Consider the following 22,736-nt stretch of genomic DNA (forward strand, 5'->3'; position numbering starts at 1 on the left):
ATAATTTTATTATATGGAAGCTTTAGATGTGCTTTCCATTATGGTTAAAATGTGGCTATTTTATGGAGCTAAAATATATTAAAAACAACCTGAAATTTTATATCTTTGTGTTGTAGACACAGTCTGTTGAGTCGAATTTAGAAAGCTTCGACCTGTGTCAGCTCTAGACAAACCTAAAGCACCGTGGGCCCGGCAGGGGTGAGGGGCCCCTCATGGCGGCTGTCTCAGTAAAAAACTACCCGAAATTTTATATCTTTGTATTGTGGACACAGTCTGTTGAGTCTAAATTAGAAAGCTTCTACCACTGTCAGCTTTAGACAAATCTAAAATACTGTGGGCCTGGTGGGGGTGAGGGGTCCCTCCTGAGGGCCCCTCATGGCAGCCGCCTCAGTGGGCGCCCGTTTCTCTCCCTACCCTGTGAGAGGCTGGCGAGCACCCTGGTACAACCTGCCCCATGCTGTGTGTTAGACCTTTTTCTGGTTAATTAATAGAAGGCTTTCCTGATGCCTTGTTCCTCAGTATTTTTTCAATTTTTAATTAATTGGGCTAATGTTGTACCCCTGCTCTGTATCTGTTATTTGCCTTTTCCTCAAGCCAGCCTGCCTGGAGCAGACTTGGAAGCTGGGATAGTTTCCATCTTCCTCCAGGTGACCAAAGGTCCTCAAATAATTATTTACTGCTCAGGGGAAAGGAGATAACTGGTACTTGTGTGGATCTGAGCAATTGCATGTTTTCCTAGAAGATGGCAACTTAATACTGAAAAATCCCAAGTGAAAAATACAGAAAAGCTGCATGAACTGAGAACAGATTTTGCTCAAACTTGAGTTGAGTAGGAATGTTTACAAGCTGCTTTCTTATTCCAGGAAACAGTTCCTTATTCCTGGGAAGAGTTTTATGAAAGCAGAGCATCTCCTGTGATTATGATAGCCCAAAGGTTCTAGTGCCCTGCCCTGCCAAGCACAGCCCAGGTAAAGAGTCAGGATGACTGAAGGAAAGGGCCCTGTTGTGTTGTCTAACAGTGGGAAATGGAAAAAAAAAAAAAGAGGGAGGGATCTGAATGAAAATTTGTCATCATTTAGAGCTCTGGTGCCACTATAATGAACTTCCTACTGTATTTCAGGTAAATACTATTAGAAGATTGACTTAATACAATCTACTTATATTCAGCATGTAAATTTACTGAAGAAGGGGGAGCTAATTACAGGAAATCAACAGAAAATATCAATGAAAGGAACAGTTCAAAACCACAAGAAAGAAATCAGTGTTGGTAATTATTATTTTCTCCAAGCATCATTATCAGCAGCTGAACTATGTTTTGCAATTGTGAAATTATATTGACAAGTAAATCCAGAAACTCTTCTCTAGAAATATTTATAGTAAGTTATTCTGTAAACTTGTAGGCCAAGAACTAAATATCTCCTTTTTAAGGCAAAGAAAAGGTTCATTCTCATAATGGTCTCTACCTTAAAGATAAATTAGCTATAATCTGTTGTTCTGAACATAATATTTCCTTTTAAGAAGAAACAATAAATCAGCTTATAGCTTTGTAGTAGCTGAATGCTTTAGTAGATGAGAAGCTTTCAAAGCACATAATGAATTTTAGAGCTCCATCTTTAGTATGTCATAAAAAGAGTATATAATTTCTGTGAGTAGAAATCCTCCTGTAGGTATATGTAGATACTGGTAAATATAATAAGAACTCACACTGGTGGATGGTTTCTTACTGTTAACATTTGTTACTTGTAATAACAGCCAAAAACTTGGCTGGTTTGGATCTTTGCTTAAGAGGATTGAGCCTCCTATGTCATTTACTTTCATTTTATTAGGGAGACCTATCAGGTTATGTTTAACTTCATATGCAGTATTTGTTTTCTCCATCTTTGGTTCCAGTTGGTGCAATCAAATCATTATTTATTCAAAGAATTAGTGGGAAAAGTAGTGAGGGTTGGTGTTTGACATTATAAAAACAGGAGATACCAGCCAATGGATATTTTTTGCACCATCATGTGCATGTCCTACATCACTCTTGTCTGAGTGATGCAGTCATTCTGGTACCTGAGGAGAATACAGTCCTACAGCTGTGTGAAGCAAGACACTTCCTATTTATCAATAATTTATTTATGGAACAGAGTTAGAATCCTCAGCAGATGGTTTTGTCATGATCAGTATAAATGTGATACAGCCTTTACACATGCAGACATATTTCTCAGCAATTTCAGTCGTGGTTCCTGTACTCAACCAGCCTGGTGATCAAGGGTGTATGTGCCCAACTCTGTTTCTTCTGGTGCACACCTTGCCTCCTAAAGTTTGTGGTTGTTGCTAACCAGCAGTTCCTTACCCATTTTTCAGATGAACAACTGATTTCTTTTACTGTTCTTTCCCTTTCTTCCCTCCTGCCACATGTAACGTGAATCACCTTGTTGCTTTTTGCTTGCCCAGTATCAAATTTGCGTGTGGGTGTCAAGAGGAAAACAAGCAGAGAATTTCTGTTCTCTGCAGGGAGGCAGGAATAGACTGGGAATGGGGAGTCATTAGATCTGGAGCCTGTTTCATTTAGCCACCAGAGGACTCTGGTTCTGAAACAGGTTAGCCCAAAACAGGAGTTAAAACTGCTTCCCCCCTGACCTTGGGACCATGCAGCATCTTTATATCCTACAAGAATGATGCATTTATCTTTTAATCCCATTATATAAAGCACTGCTTGAATCTGCTTGTTTGCATTTTTTTATCTGGCTGTATTGCTATTTCTCATTGAAAGCAGGATCCTGGAGACACAGGTAAGAGAACAATCTGCTGAACTGCAGCTTCTTGCAGCACCCTTGATTTTTGTAAAGTATCAAAAAAACCTTTTTATTGCAAACACCAGGGAAAAAAAGTCAAGAATCTGAGGGATTGTCTCTTTTCAGTCACACTAAATCTGCTTAAAGAGCTTCAGTATTTCCTCTATAAGGTGAAATTAGAATCACAGCAGACTTTTCTTTGTGCTGAGCTGGATTCTTTCAAGCATCCAGATCTCAAAAGTTAGCACAATTTCTACAAACTTCTTGGGGAAATATCCTTTAAATAATATTTTTAAGCTATGATTTTTAGTCTTATTAAAAATGTATGTTAAACAATAAAGTGTGACAGTTTCATTTAATGAACTTTTAATGGCCCTGGGCCCATAATAATGATATGAAAAGGATATTTTCTATAGCAACAAACTGTTAAAAAATCTTTTTACTATAGATGGAAAGTAAAAGATTGGTATCTCCAGGAAAAATGTAAATGGTGGCATTTGTTTTGAGCTATTTTAGGGTAGTGTGTAATGAGTAACTAACAGTCACAGGTTTGTCTAATCTGAATTCCTGCATTAGAAATAAATTAGTATAAAAAGCATATGTGAGTTTAAAAAGCTGTTGCTTGCCTGAAGCTTTTCATTCTGGAATCTGCCCTCAGCATCATCTCCTTGGCCCAAGGTAGCATAAATTGGTTGATCCTTAAGGTGTGTGTTTAGACTCCCTTGTTTAGTAAGATTTAATGGAGGCTTTGACATTGTAATATTTGAAGGCATGTTTGGATTTAGAATTTTGCATAAACCCCGAAAACTACTCTCATTTAGTAGATCTGTGGAGTTTAATTTTTTTTTTACTTTAGCTAAAATGTTTTAGACACTGAATTAATTTTTTAATTTTATGAGAAAGTAGGAAAAAAAGCTGTAGATAATCACAGTAATGTAGTTAACAGAACATAGCAGGCAGAGGGCTGCAATTAGTAGCAAGTTGAAAAGCTGACAGGCTCTAGGAAAACTGATATGAAATAATAAAAAAATATTAGAAGTGGTGCAATTTAGGTAAAGAAATGTAACAAAGCCTTTGGAACAGGCTTTGAATAAAGGTCATGAGGTGTTCTGCTGGTAGTGGTTGTGAGGTAAGGCTTTTGATGATTTAATTTGGATTCAGTGCTGGAAGATGGGAGGAACAATAGGACTACCAGTTTAATGTTTGCACAAAAAGTATTGTTTGACACTATTTGTTACCAGTTATATGACTAAAAAAGGGGCCCTGTCGTACAGTTGCTTAAACTAACTGGGATGACTAGCAAGGAGCATCCAGAATTAGCCCACCCCTCTGTTCATTTTAAGTAAATACAGGTTTTATGGTACATGGAAACATTCACTGTCTTGCCTTACAAGTAAATAGATGGGGGAGTACAGAGCCCTGGGTAGTTTTTTCCATAGTCTTACTGTGAATTAAACCTGAAACATCCTGTCCCAAGCATGCTCCACCCACACCAAGGCTGGTTTGCCTTGCAGTGCTGCTGGTCACTGTTGGGCCTTAGGAACAACTTGGCTTTGGTTTGGCCTCTCTGATATTTCTGTTTGGGATCTTGTGACTGTGCAAATTGTAGTGACAGTGTCTTCAACTCTGAGGCTGCAAATTTCTGAAAGATATCAGTCCTAATTGCAGAGCAAAGAATGTGAATTTATTTGGCTTTTATATTCCTTTATTGCTTAGTGAGCCTGTCAACGCCCAGAAATCTTATCCTGTAGCTGCAAAAAGCAGCCCATCCCAGCACAAATATTCTGTCTGGGTCTAGTGCAGGCTTGTGCAACTTGCATGCAGGTAGATTTAGGCATAAAAGAAAAGGATTGTACCATCTTGTAAGGTGCAACATGTAAAAACCATTTCAAGATGAAGGTTTTTTCTGCTGTAAGTAAGTTACATGTGAGTTGCTGGCCTCATTTGTTAGGATTTATTTTGTGAAATTGAAAGTCAACCTAGAAATGTACCAGAACTGCAAAGGCAGGTTCTGTGTCAAACTATTACAGCCTGACATTCACGAGCCTGTTGTTCAAGTGACAAGACCGTGGCTGATGGTTGCAGGGAACACAGTTTATCACAATGATGTGAGTTTTCTCTTACAGTCACACAATAGAGAATCCAAAGCAACTCTTCTCCACCAATTCCCACGGATAAATTCCCCTTACTTCACAGTCTGGCTTCCCTTCTAGCAGTAACAAGCTGCCCTTGTTACTGGAGGAGTGATCTGCCACTGGAGAATGCTTGATTGTGTCAAAATAATTTGTTAACCATCAGCAAGTTTAAGGAAAATAATAGGAAAAACAAAACAAAAAAATCCTTCATAAATGCAGTGTATACAGAAGACACATAAATTTGAGGTTGTCTGTTTATTCACTGAAAGTACAAGACTTGGAGAATGAGCAGCCATTTCCTTCCAGGAGACCAGCCTGTTACCCAGCCACTAAATGCCCAAGATGCTACTCAATCAAGGTGATTAGCAGTTCTCTAATTGGTTTCCTTCATATAGCATCTAAAACACTTTAGATGACCTGAAGAAGAAAAAGGAGGGTTTTCTTGCAGCAGAGTTTTCTTTATTATGTTACTGGAAAGTTGGTTGCAAGGAAGAGACCTTGTGGCTTTCTGCAGAGAATTGTTGAACAAAGGGTTTGGAGAATTATCCCAAAATGAAAGAGCTAAATCAATCCTGACAAATAGAGTTTTGCTGCATGTGATGACAAATTTTTACCATTGAAATACCCCCATTTTGTGTTCAGATATTTTCAAATCAAGTTTCTGGTGTTGAGAATCGATCTGTTAGAACCTCACTTAAAAGTTTTCTTTCATTTCAAGTTGCATTGTCTACAATTATATGTTTGGATATGGTGCAAGGCACTCTGGAATAAAATCCACACTTTCTACAAAGTTAATATTTGTTATCTTAGATACTCCTAGTCACTATGGCTCTCTTTGTACCATTAAGTAAAACATTTTAGATGATGTTCTCTGGCTCTGAAGGCCGTGGCACAGCATGGCTTGCATCTCTTCCTCCTCCAGACAGGGTGGTCATTAATATCATCTCCAGTGACAGCCTCTGCCCTGCATTGTCCCAGGCAAGTGCCAGTTCATACAGAACCATGCCAGGGAAGGTGCTCACAGTGGGTGGCTTGAGCCATTCTCTGGATTTTGTTTAGTTTACCAGTATAGAAGTAGCCTAAATAGCTGAACTGGTCTCTCTTACATCCTGAAGTCATTTGTTCAGTCATGTGTAGAAACTTCCATATTATACCATAGACCTGCTCTGGTGAGGTGCAGGAAGTGCTGCTGTAGTTGTGGTGCTGGAGGAGGTGCTTAGCTGTTGCAGTGCTGGGTTTCATAGGTTGAGTTGACTTGAAGGCATTTCCTAATGTAATTAATCTGTGTTTTCTTTAAGAAAATAGCTTCATTGAATGTTCTTTTTCGAAACTAGACTTAGTAAAATTAGGATTGCTTCAACTTGCGTGAATGAATTTGTGGAAATCTTGGCAAAAGAAAAGATTTGCATCTTAAAGCATTGTGAACTCATTAAAATTCTTCTCATGGATAATTAAAGAAAAGTGAATTAAAAAGAAAGTTTAACAGTAAGCAGCTCACAGGCACTGCGACATTTCAAGCATGTTAAAATCAGAAAGAAATAGCTTTTGTAGCAGTAGACTCCTCCTCTTGCATTACGTGGTGGTTTTTTCTAACAAATAACCAGTTACTGTTGGTTTCTTTGGTTCTCCAAGTAGCTCATTTATGCCTGATCTGCACAGTTCTTCAGCATACTTGTGACCAGCTTTGCAGGGTTTGTCAGCATGCCTAACAGTGGCGAGACTCTCACAACACAACTGCAGACTGAAAATGCAAGGAATGTTTCAGGAAGCTGTGAAAATGGGTAAAGTAGCTTGAGCATTTATTTTAACAAACTCATATACTGATTTTTCCCAGCTTCTCTTGTGCTACTGTGCAGATGCACAAGAATTTTTCCTGGTATCTCTACTATCTAATGAAGAATAAGGAGTATCTTTTGAGGCTAGAATAAGAGAAAATTGTTAATGAAGATTATAAATAGGTTTATTCTCCTTTGCTAAATCCTACTTTGACTTTAAACCTACTAGCATCATTGAGTAGGTAATATGTTGCTTGTATCTTATTGGCATATAGGATACACATGTATAATGTTTATTTTCTAGCACAGAGGCTATTTAGCCTCTTCTCTTCTGGATTTGGGGGGGTAATCCTCAGGTAATAATTGATCTTTGTGACAGACCATCTTCTTCCTGTCAAAGGCAACAGAGCTTAACCAGCTAACCCAACTCTTAGAGGTGGGAGTGGGCAAGTGAGTTTTAGAGGAGTGTATTTTGATGTTTATGTTACCTTTTACAAAAATGATCCTGCTGGGTGCTGTCTCCTCCTTTCTGTCCTAGGCAGCACAAAAAGAACATGTTGTTTCTTCTACCTGTTGGTCTATCACTGGAATGGTATCTCCTAAGAGACAATCTCCCCATCTCTAGAGTTTTTGGAAGTATTTAGGATTAGAACAAGACATCTCATGGAAAATATTTTAGCTTCTGATTGTTAGAAGTTTGTCAGTATTGCTAAGGACTAATATCCATTTCCAGAGACTGAATTTAGCCTTCTGTTAAGTTATATCTAACTTCACATTTATTTAGGGATTAACTTGCATGTTATGTCTCTTGGAAGATTTGTTTGATCCTTTCAGGTAAAAGATTGGTTGGGATAATTTCTGCCATAATGGTTTCTTCTGTTCTGGACTTTGTAATCCTGGATAAGAATCATGAGGAGCAATCCAAAGACTTAAGGTTTTCAGGACAGGAAGAAGTTTAAGAAATCTTTGAAAACTTTTGAATGTATTGTTGTTGTGTCTGGAATCCCAATGTAGTTAAGTAGTAGAATTGTCATTTTTTTGGTTTAATCTGTCCAAAGATCATAAACCATTATTTGACTTGTGATCTATATAGGTATGCATACACTCCAACTCATGAAAGTTAGGATTTTGCTAAGTTAGTAATAATGCCTCTATTTTAGTCCATGCATGCTTCTATTTGTCACATACTTAACTCAGATTTTAATTTTTTTAAATTTTCTTTATTAAAGAAAAAAGCTAAAGAGGAATTTAAAAGTATAATGGTTTGCATCCACTGCGAACAGGAAGTTTAAGGTTCCTGTATTAGAAATACGTTTAGCATTTGGGTTTTTACTGAATTTCTGATGGAAGAATATCAGACCCTAGAACTCAAAATACTGTTGATGCATTCAAAGTCTTTGGCATAAAACATCTGTGTTGTTTTGAAGATGCCAGTGCATGTTGCCATGTTTATGCTGTTGCATTAAATGCTGTTGTTTACCTGGTGTGGTTTGAAGTTAGGTAGCAAACTTCTGTCCCTTTTTTAGTATGCTGGAAGTAGGATTCCAAGTAGAAAGGACTAGACAAAGAAAATGAAATTGTATCAAATGGAAATAGGAAAGGAAGATCTTTTATAAGGCTGAAATCAAATCAGTATGACCTTAAAAATGAGGCAGAGATGAAATAATGAGTTCTGTGTGACCTAACTTTGCTACATTCCCTGCAAATAGCCATTCAGAGACAGACACTGGGAGATTTCTGCTTCAGGTCTGGGCTTTTGCTGCGCAGGGGAGGACAGAGCCAGAAAATCTGTCCCAAGGTCAGGGCAGGGTTGTAGTATGCTCCCAATTGCTGAATAGAGCCTTTTTGGGGCAGAAGAAAAAGGGCTCGTTACATTGTTTATTTCTTCCCATTCGGCCATGAAGTTCTCAGCTATGCTGAAAACTGCTCTGCTCACCAAAATAAATGACCTGATTTTTGAGGATGTTTATTCCTAACAAGAATAAAATGCTTCAGTGCTATTTTTTGCAAGTAAAGAAATAGGTTTTACTAGAAGGTGTGTGCCAGCTGTGTTATATGGTAAAATAGATCTCAGCTGTTTATCACTAGTATTTTGTTCTTTCTTCAGCATTTGTTTAGCTTTTAAATATATCTTTGTGAGAGAAGAAGTTGTGTGAGTAATTTGACAAAGAGTGGTTTCTTGTGCACTGGGAAAATCAAAGCAATTGTTGAATCAGCTGAGCCTTTTTGCAAGAATAGGAACATATCTGGGCTGATCTATGGCCCTGTTTTTAAATCTCATGAGGGCATGGAAACCAATTAACAGCTAAATCTAACCTGTTCTTCAAGGGCAAAGGGGAACTTTTAAATAGAATTAATAAGGAATGTATTCTAATATTGCCCTCATTTGAATAGAAGAGTAATTAGTAAATAAGATGACCAGTCATAATAGACAGCAGTGTCCTGTAAAGGGCCATGGGGACTTCCTGAGACTCTCTACTCATTATAGGAAAAATGTTTCATTACAGAAAATGAGGGTCTAAAGAACTGATGTGGTGTGTCATTACTGTGGGGTTTTTTTCCCTTATGTTGTAAAAAATGAGAAAACATCTTCAGAACATCTTGGCTAACAGTTGGCAGCACCTCAGAGTCTGGAGATAGAGTATTTTCTTGGCTGTTTCTGTGCCAATTTCTTTAGCTGCCAATCTATCAAAGCTGTGGTGCTATGTTGATTTAAGTCAGAGTGACTTTATTGTCTTTGTCTAGAACTCTAGGTCAGATCTGTGATTCTGAATTTATTGTCTTTGTCACATTGTAGAAATGTCCTCATTTCTACAATCAGTCCCTAGAGTTCTGTTTTAAAATACTGGATTTGGTATTTTGGTCTCTTATAGGATACATGGGGATTTGGGAAAGGATTTCTCATGAATGGGATCCAGATGAAGATATTTAGTTTGTGAAGTCTCTAGGCAAAATACCAGAATCATTACAGTTTTCAGAGGTTACCCATAGGTAATTTAAGCCATTGCTTTTTGCTGCCAGAAGAGTTGGCAGATGAATACTTAATGATTCTCTCTTGAATTCAAATGTCCCAATGAGCTGTTGAAAATGTCTAACACCCAATGAAAAATTTTTAAGAATGTGCAGATGTAGACCCAAAACACTCCCCAAAGCAACTCTAATGCAGAGTAAGGCTGGTGGAATGTGTATAGCTGGGTTGGCCTGGAGAACATGCAGCAAAAGCTTGGAGGGGGGAATTCCTCAGTGTTGGAACAGAGATCAATATTTAGGACACTTGTCACCAAGACTGAAACAGCACAAGATGGACACTTGATTAGAAGAAGGATGTTTTATCTTCCACTTTATACTGGATTCCTTAAATAATCAAGCCACCGAGCTGCAAGAGTTTAGAGAAGGAATTCACGAAGTTGTCCCCAAGAGAAGCAAGTAGTAAAAGATAAAATCAAAATTTATGAAGAAGTTCTGTCTTGGAAAAAGGCATATTTTCCACTTCAGCCTATTTTTTGTGTTTATTAAATAGGATTGATATTTAATAGTTAGGAAAACCAGTTCAACAAAGAAGTGTTTGAGAAAAAAATGCTTGTGCAAATGGGGATCTGCACACATTGCTCCCTAAGATAAACACCTGGGTCTTACAAAATATTTCTTTGGGCAAGGCAAGCAAAGAAGGGAGTTTAATTAAAAGGTGGGGACTTTGTGTAAGAAGTATGAAGTAACATGGCCACTGCCATGTGAATGCAGTCTCTGGTGAGCCTGTAGGTGATATGCCCAGAGGAGCAGCAAGGCAGAGGAAGGAGCTGCACTGCTTTGGATCATCACAGTGAGAGCAGAGCAGCACTGAGCTTTCCTGAGAGCCACTGAGTCTGGAAGCAGTGCTGTCAGAGCATCCCCAGGAGAAGTTGAACGGGATTGCTTTTTGGAAAAATCATGTAAGGGTCAGAGAAATCGTATGCACTCTGCAGCCACTGTAACTGAGCTTTCCCTCCCTACTGGCTGTGTTCTCTGTTGCAGACAGTCTGCGGGATAATTTCTTTTGAGAGGGCAAAAGCAGAAAAATTGTGCAAAGCTTTGGAAGTTAAGTGGACCTGAGCTGCAGTAACATAGTTGACCACAGCCAGAGCTTTGCACCTTGAACTTACTGTTCTTCTAAACAGAGGCATCACATCACAACCTCAGCTTATCCCATAATGAATGCAGCATCTTCAATAGTGACTATGTCTCATCCATTAAACCAGAATAAGAATAATTATTAATAAAAATATTTTGCTGCATGGTGATCTCACATGTGGTACAACAGTACCCAGGAGCAGGGTGGGAGTGGAAAAGCTGTGTAATGAAGAAGCCTCTGCAACAGGAATACCAAGAAAGGGAGGAGGAGATGATATCTTCCTTGTGAATCTGACAGCACAGGTCTGGAAGCTCAGAGTGTGCCTCTGAGTGAATGTGTGGTCTGAACTACCCACTGGTTTTATGACCAAAAAATGTTTGAGTCTTCTTTGTGAGCAGTTGTCAATGTGATTTCCAAATGTAAAAGTACTTTGGCTTGCTGTTTGTGCATAGAGGGTTCTGAGTAAATATTCTGACAGCTAAAGGAATACCCTGTCCTGAATAATGTATTAAGAATTCATGTATGTAATTATTTGTTAAATGGCTTATTTTTGCAACTTTAGAGAAAGTCTCTCTCTCTCTCTCTATAAAGGCTGATCTTTTAAATTTTTGATAATTCCTGTAGAGAGCTGACTGGTAAAAACTTAACATTGACAAGATTACAGGAGTTGAACAGGAATAGGATAGGGAATGGGAATACCAAGAGAATGAGATGTCTTTTTATTTGCTCCCATACGTAATCTGTTTAATGAATAGGTTCCCCTTAAATTTCATAATAATATGATGGCTGCATAACAGTGTTCATATTCTCTTGGTGCAGTGTGTGGTAGTAGAAATCAGTCTGCAGAAACAAGGCCAAAATGTATCCTAGAACATTAATTTCATAGTTTTTAAATTTGAGAGAAAAGCTACAACCTAATTATACAGGACACTCAGTGTATTCTGTAAGGCTTATTCAAGTGTGAGTTTCTAGAAAATGTTTTTTCCAAAGAGGAAAATGGTTTATTATCATATTAAAGACTGACTTAGTAGACTCTCTTCAGTTTTATTGTTTGTATTTTCACCAGATTTTACTATGAGGAAACAATTTAGATGACAGCAAATATCTGTATCTGGCCTAGAGTGTGAGGTTTAAGCAGAAATTCTAATTCCCAGAACAGGAAACAGAGCCTGTGGAAGGGAAAGGCTAATTCCAAAGTCCCTTAAAACAACAATGAAAAAATATGGAAATGAGTATCATGGTAAGTAGTGCCATTAATCACTAAGCATCATTATGGTAACAGAACAAACAGTTTTTCTAGTGTGCAATTAGCAAAAGAGCACTCATTTTGTAATGATAAAAGCAGAGATTTAGCTGTGGCATTTAGTTTCTGTAGTTACAATAAGCAGTGATACTGTATTCAGTGGTTGCTATCGAATACACTCAGATCAAACCAGTAATTGCTATGACAGCAAATCCAGCTTGGATGCTTCTCCTCTGGTGACTCACACCCAGCAGGAAGGGCTGTCAGTAACATCAGTCATTATTTTACCTCACACACACATTGCTTCCGGGGTTGCAAAGACAAATCTCACTGGAGCTGTTACAGTCATGGAAACACAGAGGGAAAGGAAGCTCTCCCTTTGTTAACAGAGAATGTTCAGAATCTTGCTTTTCAGGTTGGCCTGGTGTGTGAGAACAGCTTCGGTGTGGAATAGCATCCAGGGGGCACAGGGGAGTGGTGGGAGCTGTGGGTGGGGTGGGCAGTGTTGGGCTTTGCCCCAGAGCTCTGGATAAACCAGCCAGCCTGAGCTGTCTCAGGTGAGAGCAGAGTGTTGAATTCAGGCAGCAGATGAGGTCATGTTTGCTGGAGCAATACCTTGAAATTAAAGCCCAAATTACACCAGGAAATACTGTCATTCAAAAAACACCCATCTAGTGGAGTTCTACAGAAATATGCTTTGGTTAGTTCTAGCTGGTCAGTGTTTTGGAACTCTATCTCAGTTTGTGCTAATTGACTTGTTCAAGTGACCCCTACTGTTGAATTCAAGCTCTCTGTGATTTGTAGAGGTTTTTGCTTATTATCTTTGGAATTGTAAACTTGCAGAAACCAGATGCAGAAAGTCCACCTTTAAACTGGTAGTTGGATTTTGGAAGATGCTGGCCCTGTACTAATAACACTGAATAATTTATGGAGAACCTCAGTCTTAATAAAAAATTTAAGAGCCAAAGTCCAGATCTCCGAAGCATTTTGGTTTTGCTGGGGCATCTTGGCACCATGCCATGGTTCTGCAGTGCCTTTTCTCCTTGCTGCAATTTATGCTGACTAAACTCTTGATCAGGCAGCCCCACCAAATTCTGCTCAGTTCAGTCTAGAACAATTCCAGATACCATAACCATTCTTGGATATTTACTTAATTTTTAAAGGAATAACTCCTAATAAAAGGTTAAAGTAAAGTCATCAAAGCCACATTCTTTCACTCAGAAGCAATGGTTCTGAATATACACAGAAGTTGTTGTTGGAAGAGAAAATGTCTTAATTGTACTTTTAGGGCAAAAAACCTCCCTCTCAAATGAGCTGCCTGATTCATGGGGACAGGTAGAACTGTGTAGCATGGAGTGTTACCAACTTTAACACTCACAAAGGTACTGAATGTGTAGGGATCCTCATGGAAGTTTTTCACCTTGAAGCGTTACCAGAGGAAGTCCAGAAGTTCAAATGTTGGTTGGCTGTTTTTCTATAAAAAGAATATAATGTAAACTGAACCAGTGTCCTATAATAGGTAAGAATAAAGCAATCTAAAGAGATATTCATCTGGGAAAAGTCATTACTAATGTTTATTAAGGTTTTGAGTAGCATCAAATGAGGCTCTTTGGATACATTACTAATCAGAGTTGTTTTATTCAGAAGGCTTTTCTGCTGTTTGTTTTCATCAAAAAAGTTTTGGTTATCTTTGGACCAAGACTTCAGATTATTTGTTTTGTGAAATAATAAAAAGCTTTTTTATTCACAAGATATTTAAAGGAAAAGGTTCCACTGGATTGTTAAACATCAAATATAGTTTTTCTTTAAAATAGGAAAAGAATAAAGAATTCTATCAAGTGTTTTGAGATGGCAGACTTCCATATGTTCTTAAGTTATTTCAGATGAGGATTTTTGGTTTTATTCCCAAATAGATCTTCCTGGTCTTTCGTTCTATCTTTGCAATCCCACTTCATTAAGTCACCATTTCTTCCACATATCAAACACAGGCTTACCTTTCAAAACGTGGGATAATCCCCTTTTATATTTAAATTACTCAGTTTCTCATCAGCATCTGCCTTCACCAAGCCAGTGACTATTTTCAGATCCTCATTTTGCTTATCAGGCAAGCCCTTTCATGTTTCATGCCATTATGCCATTAACAAGAGAGGAAGTATCCTCACAGGCAAGATTAGTGATGACTCCTTGTTTTCCTTCAGCTGCTTTTGTGACCTGTGCCCTGCTCTGAGGGTACCTGAGGCAGGAAAAGAACTGTGGTTGTCACTTCTGAGGGGTGAAGAGTTACACTGCCTGCTGCATTATTGTAAGGGAGATACAGCTTGCTCAAGGCTTTTGTGACAATAATAAATTCTAGGAGTGTCCCACATATATAAGTGTTTTACAAGTGTGGTTGTTAATATGAAATGGGAAATAGTGCCTGATGTAGTATTTGGTCCTGCTGTTTGCTCCCTGTCATCACTGTGTAAAAACTGCTTTTGAGGTTGCATTTATTTGAAAGCTGTGAGGGGTATTGTTTCAGCTTTTTTTTTCTACATTTTGAGTTAATTTCTTACACTGTGGGGGGAAGGACTTCCTTCCTCAGGAAGCTTCACTCAGGACTCTTCTGTTGTATGTATGGAGAAAGAATGAAGGAAGTTCTAGCTTCTTCTTAGCCTCTCAGGCCTTCTGATTCCCACCATTTGTTCTATGAAATGAAACTAGCTAAATTAAAAAAATCTTTATGCTGCTATTCTTGCATAATCTGTAGTGCATCGCTATATTTGGTAATTTCTAAATGCTTATTGTTAAGGTATTTTGCACATGGAATTTTTAGCAGTCTGTCACCTTACAGACTTTTTGGGTTAGAGTTTGTACTTGTACTTTAAACTTGGTCTGTTTACTTTTAGGAGAAGTTAATTTCATTCATGTGTTAATGATAATTTGTTGTGTTGGTGACATTGTTGAGAAACTTTATTATTATTATTATTAGTAGTAGTAGTAGTATTGTTAAAATTTCCTTCTCTTCCTGGACTAAAAAAAAAGCCCTGACTTCAGAGCTTCATCAGGTACCAACAGTGACAATTTACAAGGTGTTGTTATAGTAGCAGTGTCATTATGATCAGGGTTAAGATTGGTAACTCATGCTTCATACTTGGATGGTTCATGGCCTCTTTGTGGAAGTTCAAAGTTAGTGTCTTCATCTGGTACATTCCATGATGTTTTAACCAAAAGTGTGAAATAAAGAATGTCATTCTTAGGGCGAGGCATTTCCATTGCACTGGGTCATAGTGGAGTGTGCAAGAGTCAAAATGTATTTGATAGCCCTGAACTTTCCAATTCCACCTGCTTGTATTTCAAAGTGCTTGCAATCTGTGTTTTTGTTTACTTTTTGATATCTGTTTTGCATATTTGTATGTTGATTGTAGTAGATCCTGCTAATGCTCCTGGATAACATCTTAATAGTTCTATTTGCTTTTAGAACTTTTACAGATGCAGAGACTGTCTGCAGGGATCTGCTGCCTCATTTGGAGGAGACCCAGGGTGAAGGCATAGAGCCAGCAGGTAAATATGTAAAAGATGATCCTTGGAAATTTGAGCTCTTCTTAGTTTTTTTGTTTTGGTTTGGTTTTTTTTAATGTAATTTTTATGTCTATTCTAGCAGGTTTTGACCGACAATTTCTCAATGCGTTAATGAAAGACAAAATTAAAACTGAAGTGAGTCAGGGCAGCTGAAAATTCTTCAGGAGTTGCCTGAAAATTTGCATGTGCTTCTGCCAGTGTTTGTCTGTATTTGAAATGATGACTAGATAAAAATTAAAAATAGCTTGATCTTATTGAGAATCATGCAAATTGTTGTGTTACCTTTGGCATCACAGCCTACTCACCAGCTGTCACCTGGGGAGGATTTGGTGTGCTGTGTAATGACTGGAGGCTTTAAAGGAATATCTGTGCTTTGGTCAGTTCTGTGTTGCATCAGAGCATGTGCACACTGGTGTCATTGAATCCAGCTGCAGTGCTGAATGGCTTGTCTGAGCTGCTACCATGTGGCTTAAAGGAGGTTTGCTAGCAGAACTTTCTGAGATTCTTTGGAAGGTTGCAGCCCTAAGAGAGTTTCCTGTTGCCTTGGAGTGGCTGCTATTGGTATCTATGTGCTCATTACAACAAAACATTTGTTCTAGGAGAAAACTGAAGCAGTGAGCACATAGCTATCTGATCTATGTAGGAATCTTGCATGCAGACTTTATACTGTGTATAAATATTTATCTGTATGGATATATAGTTACTTTTCAATAGGCAGGTCTTTGATACACAGTAGGTTCTTTCCAAGAAGTGAACTGCTAGGTATATGCTTTCAGTGAGCAGGAAATAAATGTGGATGAATAAAGGCATTACCAAACTCCTGTTTTCAAATCTACAAGGTATCTTACTGTACTGTTCGAGCTACACATTCTCTATGGAGATTGTCACTGAGACTGATTCTGCAGAGTGCTTGTGTGCCTGTGAAGGCTCTGACCTATTTTCCTAAGCATTTATCTGGGACAGTGGTTAATGCTGCCAGCTCCCTACCTGCTTCTCTCCCAGAGGTTGCTGCAGTTTAGAGAAGTAAGCTGGGCTGTAAAGCAGTGCTCCAGCAGGAATGCACATGGCATTCAGCCACTCCTGCAGGGGTGACCACAGCCTCTCCCCAAAGGTGAGGTGAAAGCTAAGGATAGAAGCCATTTCAGCTGTTCCGTCATAATTTTCCTGCAAACACAGGTCACGCCTTATCCATTTTAATTAAGCAGTTCCTTTATTGGTGCTTAGATATGTTTCTAGTTGATGAATCAGGAGCTCGCAATTTGTTAGACTTTGTCTTCTATTTGACCTTGGGAATCTGTGGCCCTACTTGTTATCCATTTAAATGGGAAGCAGTGTTTAACTTGGAAACATCATACTGCTATGCAGATGCTGAGTGGTGAAGTGAGGACTGAATTTCAAAAACTCCTCCCAGAAGATCTTTCATGAGAAGAAAGTTCAGTGCCTGGTTGCAGGAGGTCTACATTGTATATAAAGAGAAAAGGAGGAGATTCTGATGTCTTCTAGTTGTTCAGAACTGACTTCCTCACTTTATCATTGATACATTCTGCAACCTCAGATTTATCTAATGAGGACCACAGGTTGTTCTATATTTTTTTCCCCATTCCTTTCTACCAATGTATAGAAGCTCATTCCTGTGGAAGCAGGATTTGGGGGTTTTCTAATGCATATGTAAATCCAGAGTACCTTTACTGTTGGCAGCACGCATTATATTGACTTTAAACCAGTGTGAACTTAGAAGAGAACTCATCCATGCTGGTTTTATACTGATGGAATCAACAAAATAATTTATGTCAGAAAAGACCACTGGAGGGCAACTAGGACATCTTTCTGCTCATAGGAAGCCTTGTGGCTTTGTTCAGCTGAGTTTTGAAAACGTCCAGGGAAATTGTATAGCTTCTCAATACCTCTTCTTAGGCTGAGTCACCTACATTGTGAAATTCTTGATCCAGCAAGAATTTTCCTTGCTGCAGCTCATGTCAATTGCTTCTTGTCCTTCTGCTGTGTGCCTCTGAGAAAAATCTGTTTTCCTCGTAATACCTGCTTCAGTCTTTGACAAACTGCAGGTAGATTCATTTTTTATCTTCTCCAGCCTGGAGAAACACAGTTCCTGCAGGGCTTCTTGTATGTGGTGTGCTCCAGACCCCTGACTGCCCGGGAGTCCCTTTTTTGGGCTTGTGCCAGTTTGCTTGTCAGGATCTCTCTCTTGGACACTGTCTCAGGGGCAGCCTCAGGGCCACTGAGCAGGGGGAAAGAATCCCTTTCCTTGGTCTGCTGGCTTAATCTTGCCAGTGCAGCCAGGGGTGTAGTTAGCCTTCATCTCCATTGGGGCAGACATCTGACTCACAGCCAACCTGTTCAGCAGAACCATGGGGGTTTTCCTGCTGAGCCAGCTGGCATCCGGCCCATGCTGTGCCATGGGGCTGTCCTTCCCAGAGTGCAAGACCTGGCTTCACCCTTTTCAAGCTTCAGGTTGTGTCAGCCCATTCTTCCAGTGTGCTGAGGTCCATCCAGATGGCCTCCCTGCCTTTTGTGGTGTCCATCACTTCCTCAAGTTTGCTCACTGGTGAGGGTGCATTCTATTGTCCAGGACAAGAGTGCCATCATTGTACAGTGTCATTCTCACAAGTAACCCCTGAAGAATGTCACTTGATATTGACTGCTAAGAAGACTCAGAATTGCTGACCACTCTTCTTAAAGACTACTTGTCCAGTCAATATTTTATATACCTGTTCCTCCAATTGCAGCTGATTCAAACCTTCCAAGGATGCTGGGCCATGCAGAAGTTGTCAAAGACCTTGTTAAAAGTAGAGTAAGCAATGTGCTGCTGCTCTCACTGTGTCAGAGCTAGTCAACTCATCGTGGAAGGCAGGTGGGTTATATTTACAGGGCCAAGTTAAGGGTGGCCATTCTAGCTGGTTTCAGTCACCATTTTATAGCTCAAAATGATTTCTAGGAGAGTTTTTTGTTCTATAGCATTTCCATGGACTGAGGTGAGGCTGATTGGCTCTTAGTTTTCTGCATCCTCTTTCTTCTGCTCTTTGAAGACAGGTGTGGCATTTACCTTTCTTCTTGTGATGGGGACCTCACCAGATTGCTGTGCTTTCTCAAAGATGACAGAGAGCAGCCTTGGGATGGCTTTGACCTGGTTTCTCAGTGTCCACTCTGAAGGAACCCATCTGGTCCCATCAACTCTTGTGTGTGTGCAGTTTGTGTAAGTGGTCCCTACTTTGATATTCTGCTGCTGTAGGTAAAACATCTCACCTTCCACTAGGCATGGAAGCTCAGGAAGCCTGACCTTGCCAGTAAATACCAGGTGAAGAAGGCACTAAGAGCATCAGCCCTTTGCATGGCTCGTGTCAGTGAGTTGCCCACAATATCACTGGTTCTCCCTCTGGTTGCCACTGTACCTGTAAAAGCCCTTCTTGTGACTTTTCACATTACTCACCAATTTCAATTCTGAGTTTTGACTTTCCATTCCTGCATGCCTGGGCAATGTTTCTGTAGTGATGTTTCCTCCTGATTACACCCTGCACACGCTTTCATTTTGGTGCATCATAATCAGTTTTAGAAGCGTCAGTATTGTTAGGAGGCTTATTTTGTACTTGTCCTGGTGCACCACTCCCTCCATGTCAGCTCATGGAGGCATTCTTTGGAGGATATCTCATTTCTCTGGTCCACACTGCAGGGGTTTACTGATGTGAGGAGGAGAATGTTTTATTGTAATTAATAATTGTTCCCTTTTCCTGCAGTGGAAAAAGTAGAAGTTTCCATTAATTGAAATATTTTTGTGTGTTTTGGCTAATTTAAAAATATTTCCTCTATTTATTGTCTTTTCTGTTAGAGAGGGTAAAATTATTTGTTTATTGTGGAAAACTGGTAATATAACAGAAAACCCTTTTCTTCCCCCAGCTGTGGCAAGACAAGCCACAGGATCTAGTTTGTGTGTTTTATTAGAAGAATCACTATGTGTTTGGGCTGGCTGAGACTTTCAGGTTCTCTTGAAATTCCAAAGTTCTGTACCTTTGTTTAATCTGTTTATTGGCACAAGGAGAAGTTTGACACAGATGCCAAGCTTGCAGACTCTAAACAGTGTTTATTCAGCTCCAGCTCTTACTAAAATGAAGTTAATCTTTCAGGGTCACAGTCATCTTGAAGAAAAGTGAAAAATAGTGGGTGAGAGGAGGAATGGTGTATTTCTGTTTTCAGCAGAATGTGATGGCGTCATAGCTGTGGAATCTTGGATGATGACTGACAGGAATGCCTCCAGCAGAGAGCTGAATTCCTTCTCTTGTCATTAGGGCAGAGTGATGTTTTGCTGCATCTGGCATATAATCAAGACCCTGTTTTGTGAGTTAATTCTGATTAATTTTCAAGCAGAAGTTAAATTACTGGTTTACTTCTTACTTCGCAGGGCATTTCTATGGAATATCACTTGGAGTTGCTCAGATCATGCAGCAGGGCCATTCCACAATCAGGCTGTCTGTTTATCTGTCTGAAAGGTGACCTTGGGTCTTTTGCATTGTATATGACTCTCAGAGCTGTTCTTCCATAAACACCTGAATTCATTTACATTCTCAGATCCTTTCTGGCAGTCACCAGAATACTTGCAGGTCAGGTAGCGAACAGAGAGAAGGTTTCACTAATGATATTAGCTTTAAGCTGTAGGATTAGTGTATTTCTCTTGATCCTTCATATATCCCAGAGGTCCAGCAGTTTCAGCCAGACTGATTATACATGGGGAAAAAAAAATTGTTATTTGTTTGTCTGTTTGAAGTAATTTTTCATATCTGGGCTTGTACCATGTCAGAACTTCCCATTTTACATGGTGGAAGGAATAAACTGGCTGTTAAAAACCACAAAATGTGTAATGTGTTCTATGTTGTGTGTAATTTCAAACTTGGTATAAAATACTTGAATAACAAATGTACTTTGTACACAGTATTCACATGTAAACGGTTCATAAGTTTAGGATTGTATTGTGAAAGATCAGTTGAAAACTGCAAGTTTGTATTTTAAGGGGTTCTTATCTAGGTTTTTCCTCCTGTTAAGTTTCTTGTTGAAAATTTACACTTTAGTTCCCATCTTGGCAGGAAAACTGCCCATCTGAAATCCCAGGTATTTAGATCAGCTTTTCTTAGAACAATTCCCAAGACAGGCTGCAGTACAATGATCCTGTTATAACTAATGGATGAGACTACCCTGAGCTGTCTCTTCCTTCAGCAGGGAAGGCAGTGAAACATGGAAAATGAAGTCTGGTTATGGACTTTTTGGCCTTGGAGGAGAATGACATAGGGAAAAAAATGTCCTTCCAGAGCCTCAAACAGTGACAGTCCAGACTTTATTACCTGAATCAAATCTCTGTTCTTATCTGACAATATAGCCTTCTTTAAGCAGAAATCTTTTTGCAACATCTCTGACCTTCAGAATTCATGTGAAGGACATGAGCCAAGGTCACATAGTAGTGGATGAAAAAGCATTTTGAGTATGAAGTATAATGCAGGTAGCAGGAGCAAGTGGAAGAAAGAGGAAAAGAACTACTCTTTGCTTGCATATGGAAAACTTTCAGTGGCATCAAGTGCTTTGAGCTGGAGTGGGTTTTGTCCTTGTACTCTGTGAAGCTACAGTTGTATAACATACCAATGCTAAGAGTGTATATTGAGGGGTTTTATTGTGATCTCCACTTTGGTTTCAGGAAGTACTGAGTTGATTTCCAGCCTAGACATTGCAGTTTAACTTTCAGATGCTACTGAGGCAGAACACCTGTTTTGCTTCTCCCAACATTTATAATTGATGCATTTAGGATTTAGCCAGGCATTCCTTACCAGGCACTTTCTATGAAGAATGAGCCCTCTGCTCAAAATCCCTCTGCAAACTGACAAAGGAATGTATTGTTCATGTTCTGGTTTTTTTTACTAACTCTGGGAATGACAAATTAGATTTTTAGAATTATTTGGCTTATTGAGATTTCAGAACTGTTTTGAGATTTAAGTTCTACCTGCAAATACATGCAAAAGCAGACACTGAATGGGCATTCAGGTTTGTATTTGTTTACACTGTATCTGGAGTATTAAGAAGGTGATGCACAGAGTCTCTGAAAGTGATTCTGTTCCTTGTCTTTGATATGAATCAAAGATGCCTTTTTAACAGCAGAAAAACCTGCATAAGGAAAACAAAAGGAAACCCATTTTTCAAGTACATTTTTTGGTTTCTATGTATAGATATTTCAGGGATTTGATTGATTTTCATTATTCTCTGGGAGCTGTGCTGTTGTTTGCTGACATGTGAAGTGAAAAGACACTATTAATGCAACTTCTGTAATGTTATTGTAGTAATGTTGCTAATATTTTCTGTTTCCTTCAAGAGAGGAACGTCTTTATTCAGGAATGTTTTTAATATATCGACCAGAATGTTGTATTTTAGCTCTGTGTGCTGTGACTTTGTTTGAACAGAGCAGTCACCTACCTGTGTCCAAGCACACCTGCAATCCCTGATACCTTTGTTTTGGAAGCCAGAACATCTATATGTATCATTTTTCATCTGGGCTTTGGTGTGTCACTGCATACAGTAAACATTTGGATTAACAATAGCTTCTATCTCTGACAGGTCTTACCTCTCATCCTTTTCACACCTGCTTTGGGGTTAAGTGCAGAAACAGCTGCTTTGCCTCCTCAACTCATAAAGTAATTATTGGGTGCTACTGCTTACACTTTGATAAAGTCTGGCTATTACTTAAACTCCTTCACAGCTATTTGTTTCTAAACTGTCTGGATTTATGATGCCCTTTCTCCAGGGACCTAAGCACAGCTCCGCCCCTATGTTTTGAAAATCATTATGTGCCATTTACACATGAGAAAATGAAGGTGCATGAGAGAGCAGCTTAATTTGTACTTATTGTTGTCATTAGCACCTTCTGTTTGTCAAGAGAACAATGCAAATCTGCCAGCCAGGAGCAGGAATGGAATGAAATGTTTGTGAGCTTGCAGTAGTTTGCTCTTGGTGCAGGCTGCAAGTGTGTTCTAAAGCACTGGTGTGGGTCCAGCTATGGCTGATGTGTTCCTGTATTGCCACAAGTGCTCAGAGAGGCAGTTCCCAGACCTCTGAAGCAACTAGAATAGCATTGGAGAGGGGTGTGATGCA

General features: G+C 39.2%; 1 protein-coding gene across 1 annotated transcript in view; it reads left to right on the forward strand.

The window, feature by feature from the left end:
• The first annotated feature begins 6,548 nt into the window (after nucleotides 1-6,548).
• Nucleotides 6,549-22,736, forward strand: part of ACSBG1 (acyl-CoA synthetase bubblegum family member 1) — a 35,229-nt gene continuing 19,041 nt past the window's right edge. Inside the window, 2 exon segments of the mRNA XM_036389756.1 lie at nucleotides 6,549-6,696; nucleotides 15,499-15,581. Coding sequence (XP_036245649.1) covers nucleotides 6,617-6,696; nucleotides 15,499-15,581 — 163 coding nt within the window. The 5' untranslated portion in view covers nucleotides 6,549-6,616.

The sequence above is a fragment of the Molothrus ater genome, chromosome 13 (assembly GCF_012460135.2).
Source record: "Molothrus ater isolate BHLD 08-10-18 breed brown headed cowbird chromosome 13, BPBGC_Mater_1.1, whole genome shotgun sequence".
Lineage (NCBI taxonomy): Eukaryota > Metazoa > Chordata > Aves > Passeriformes > Icteridae > Molothrus > Molothrus ater.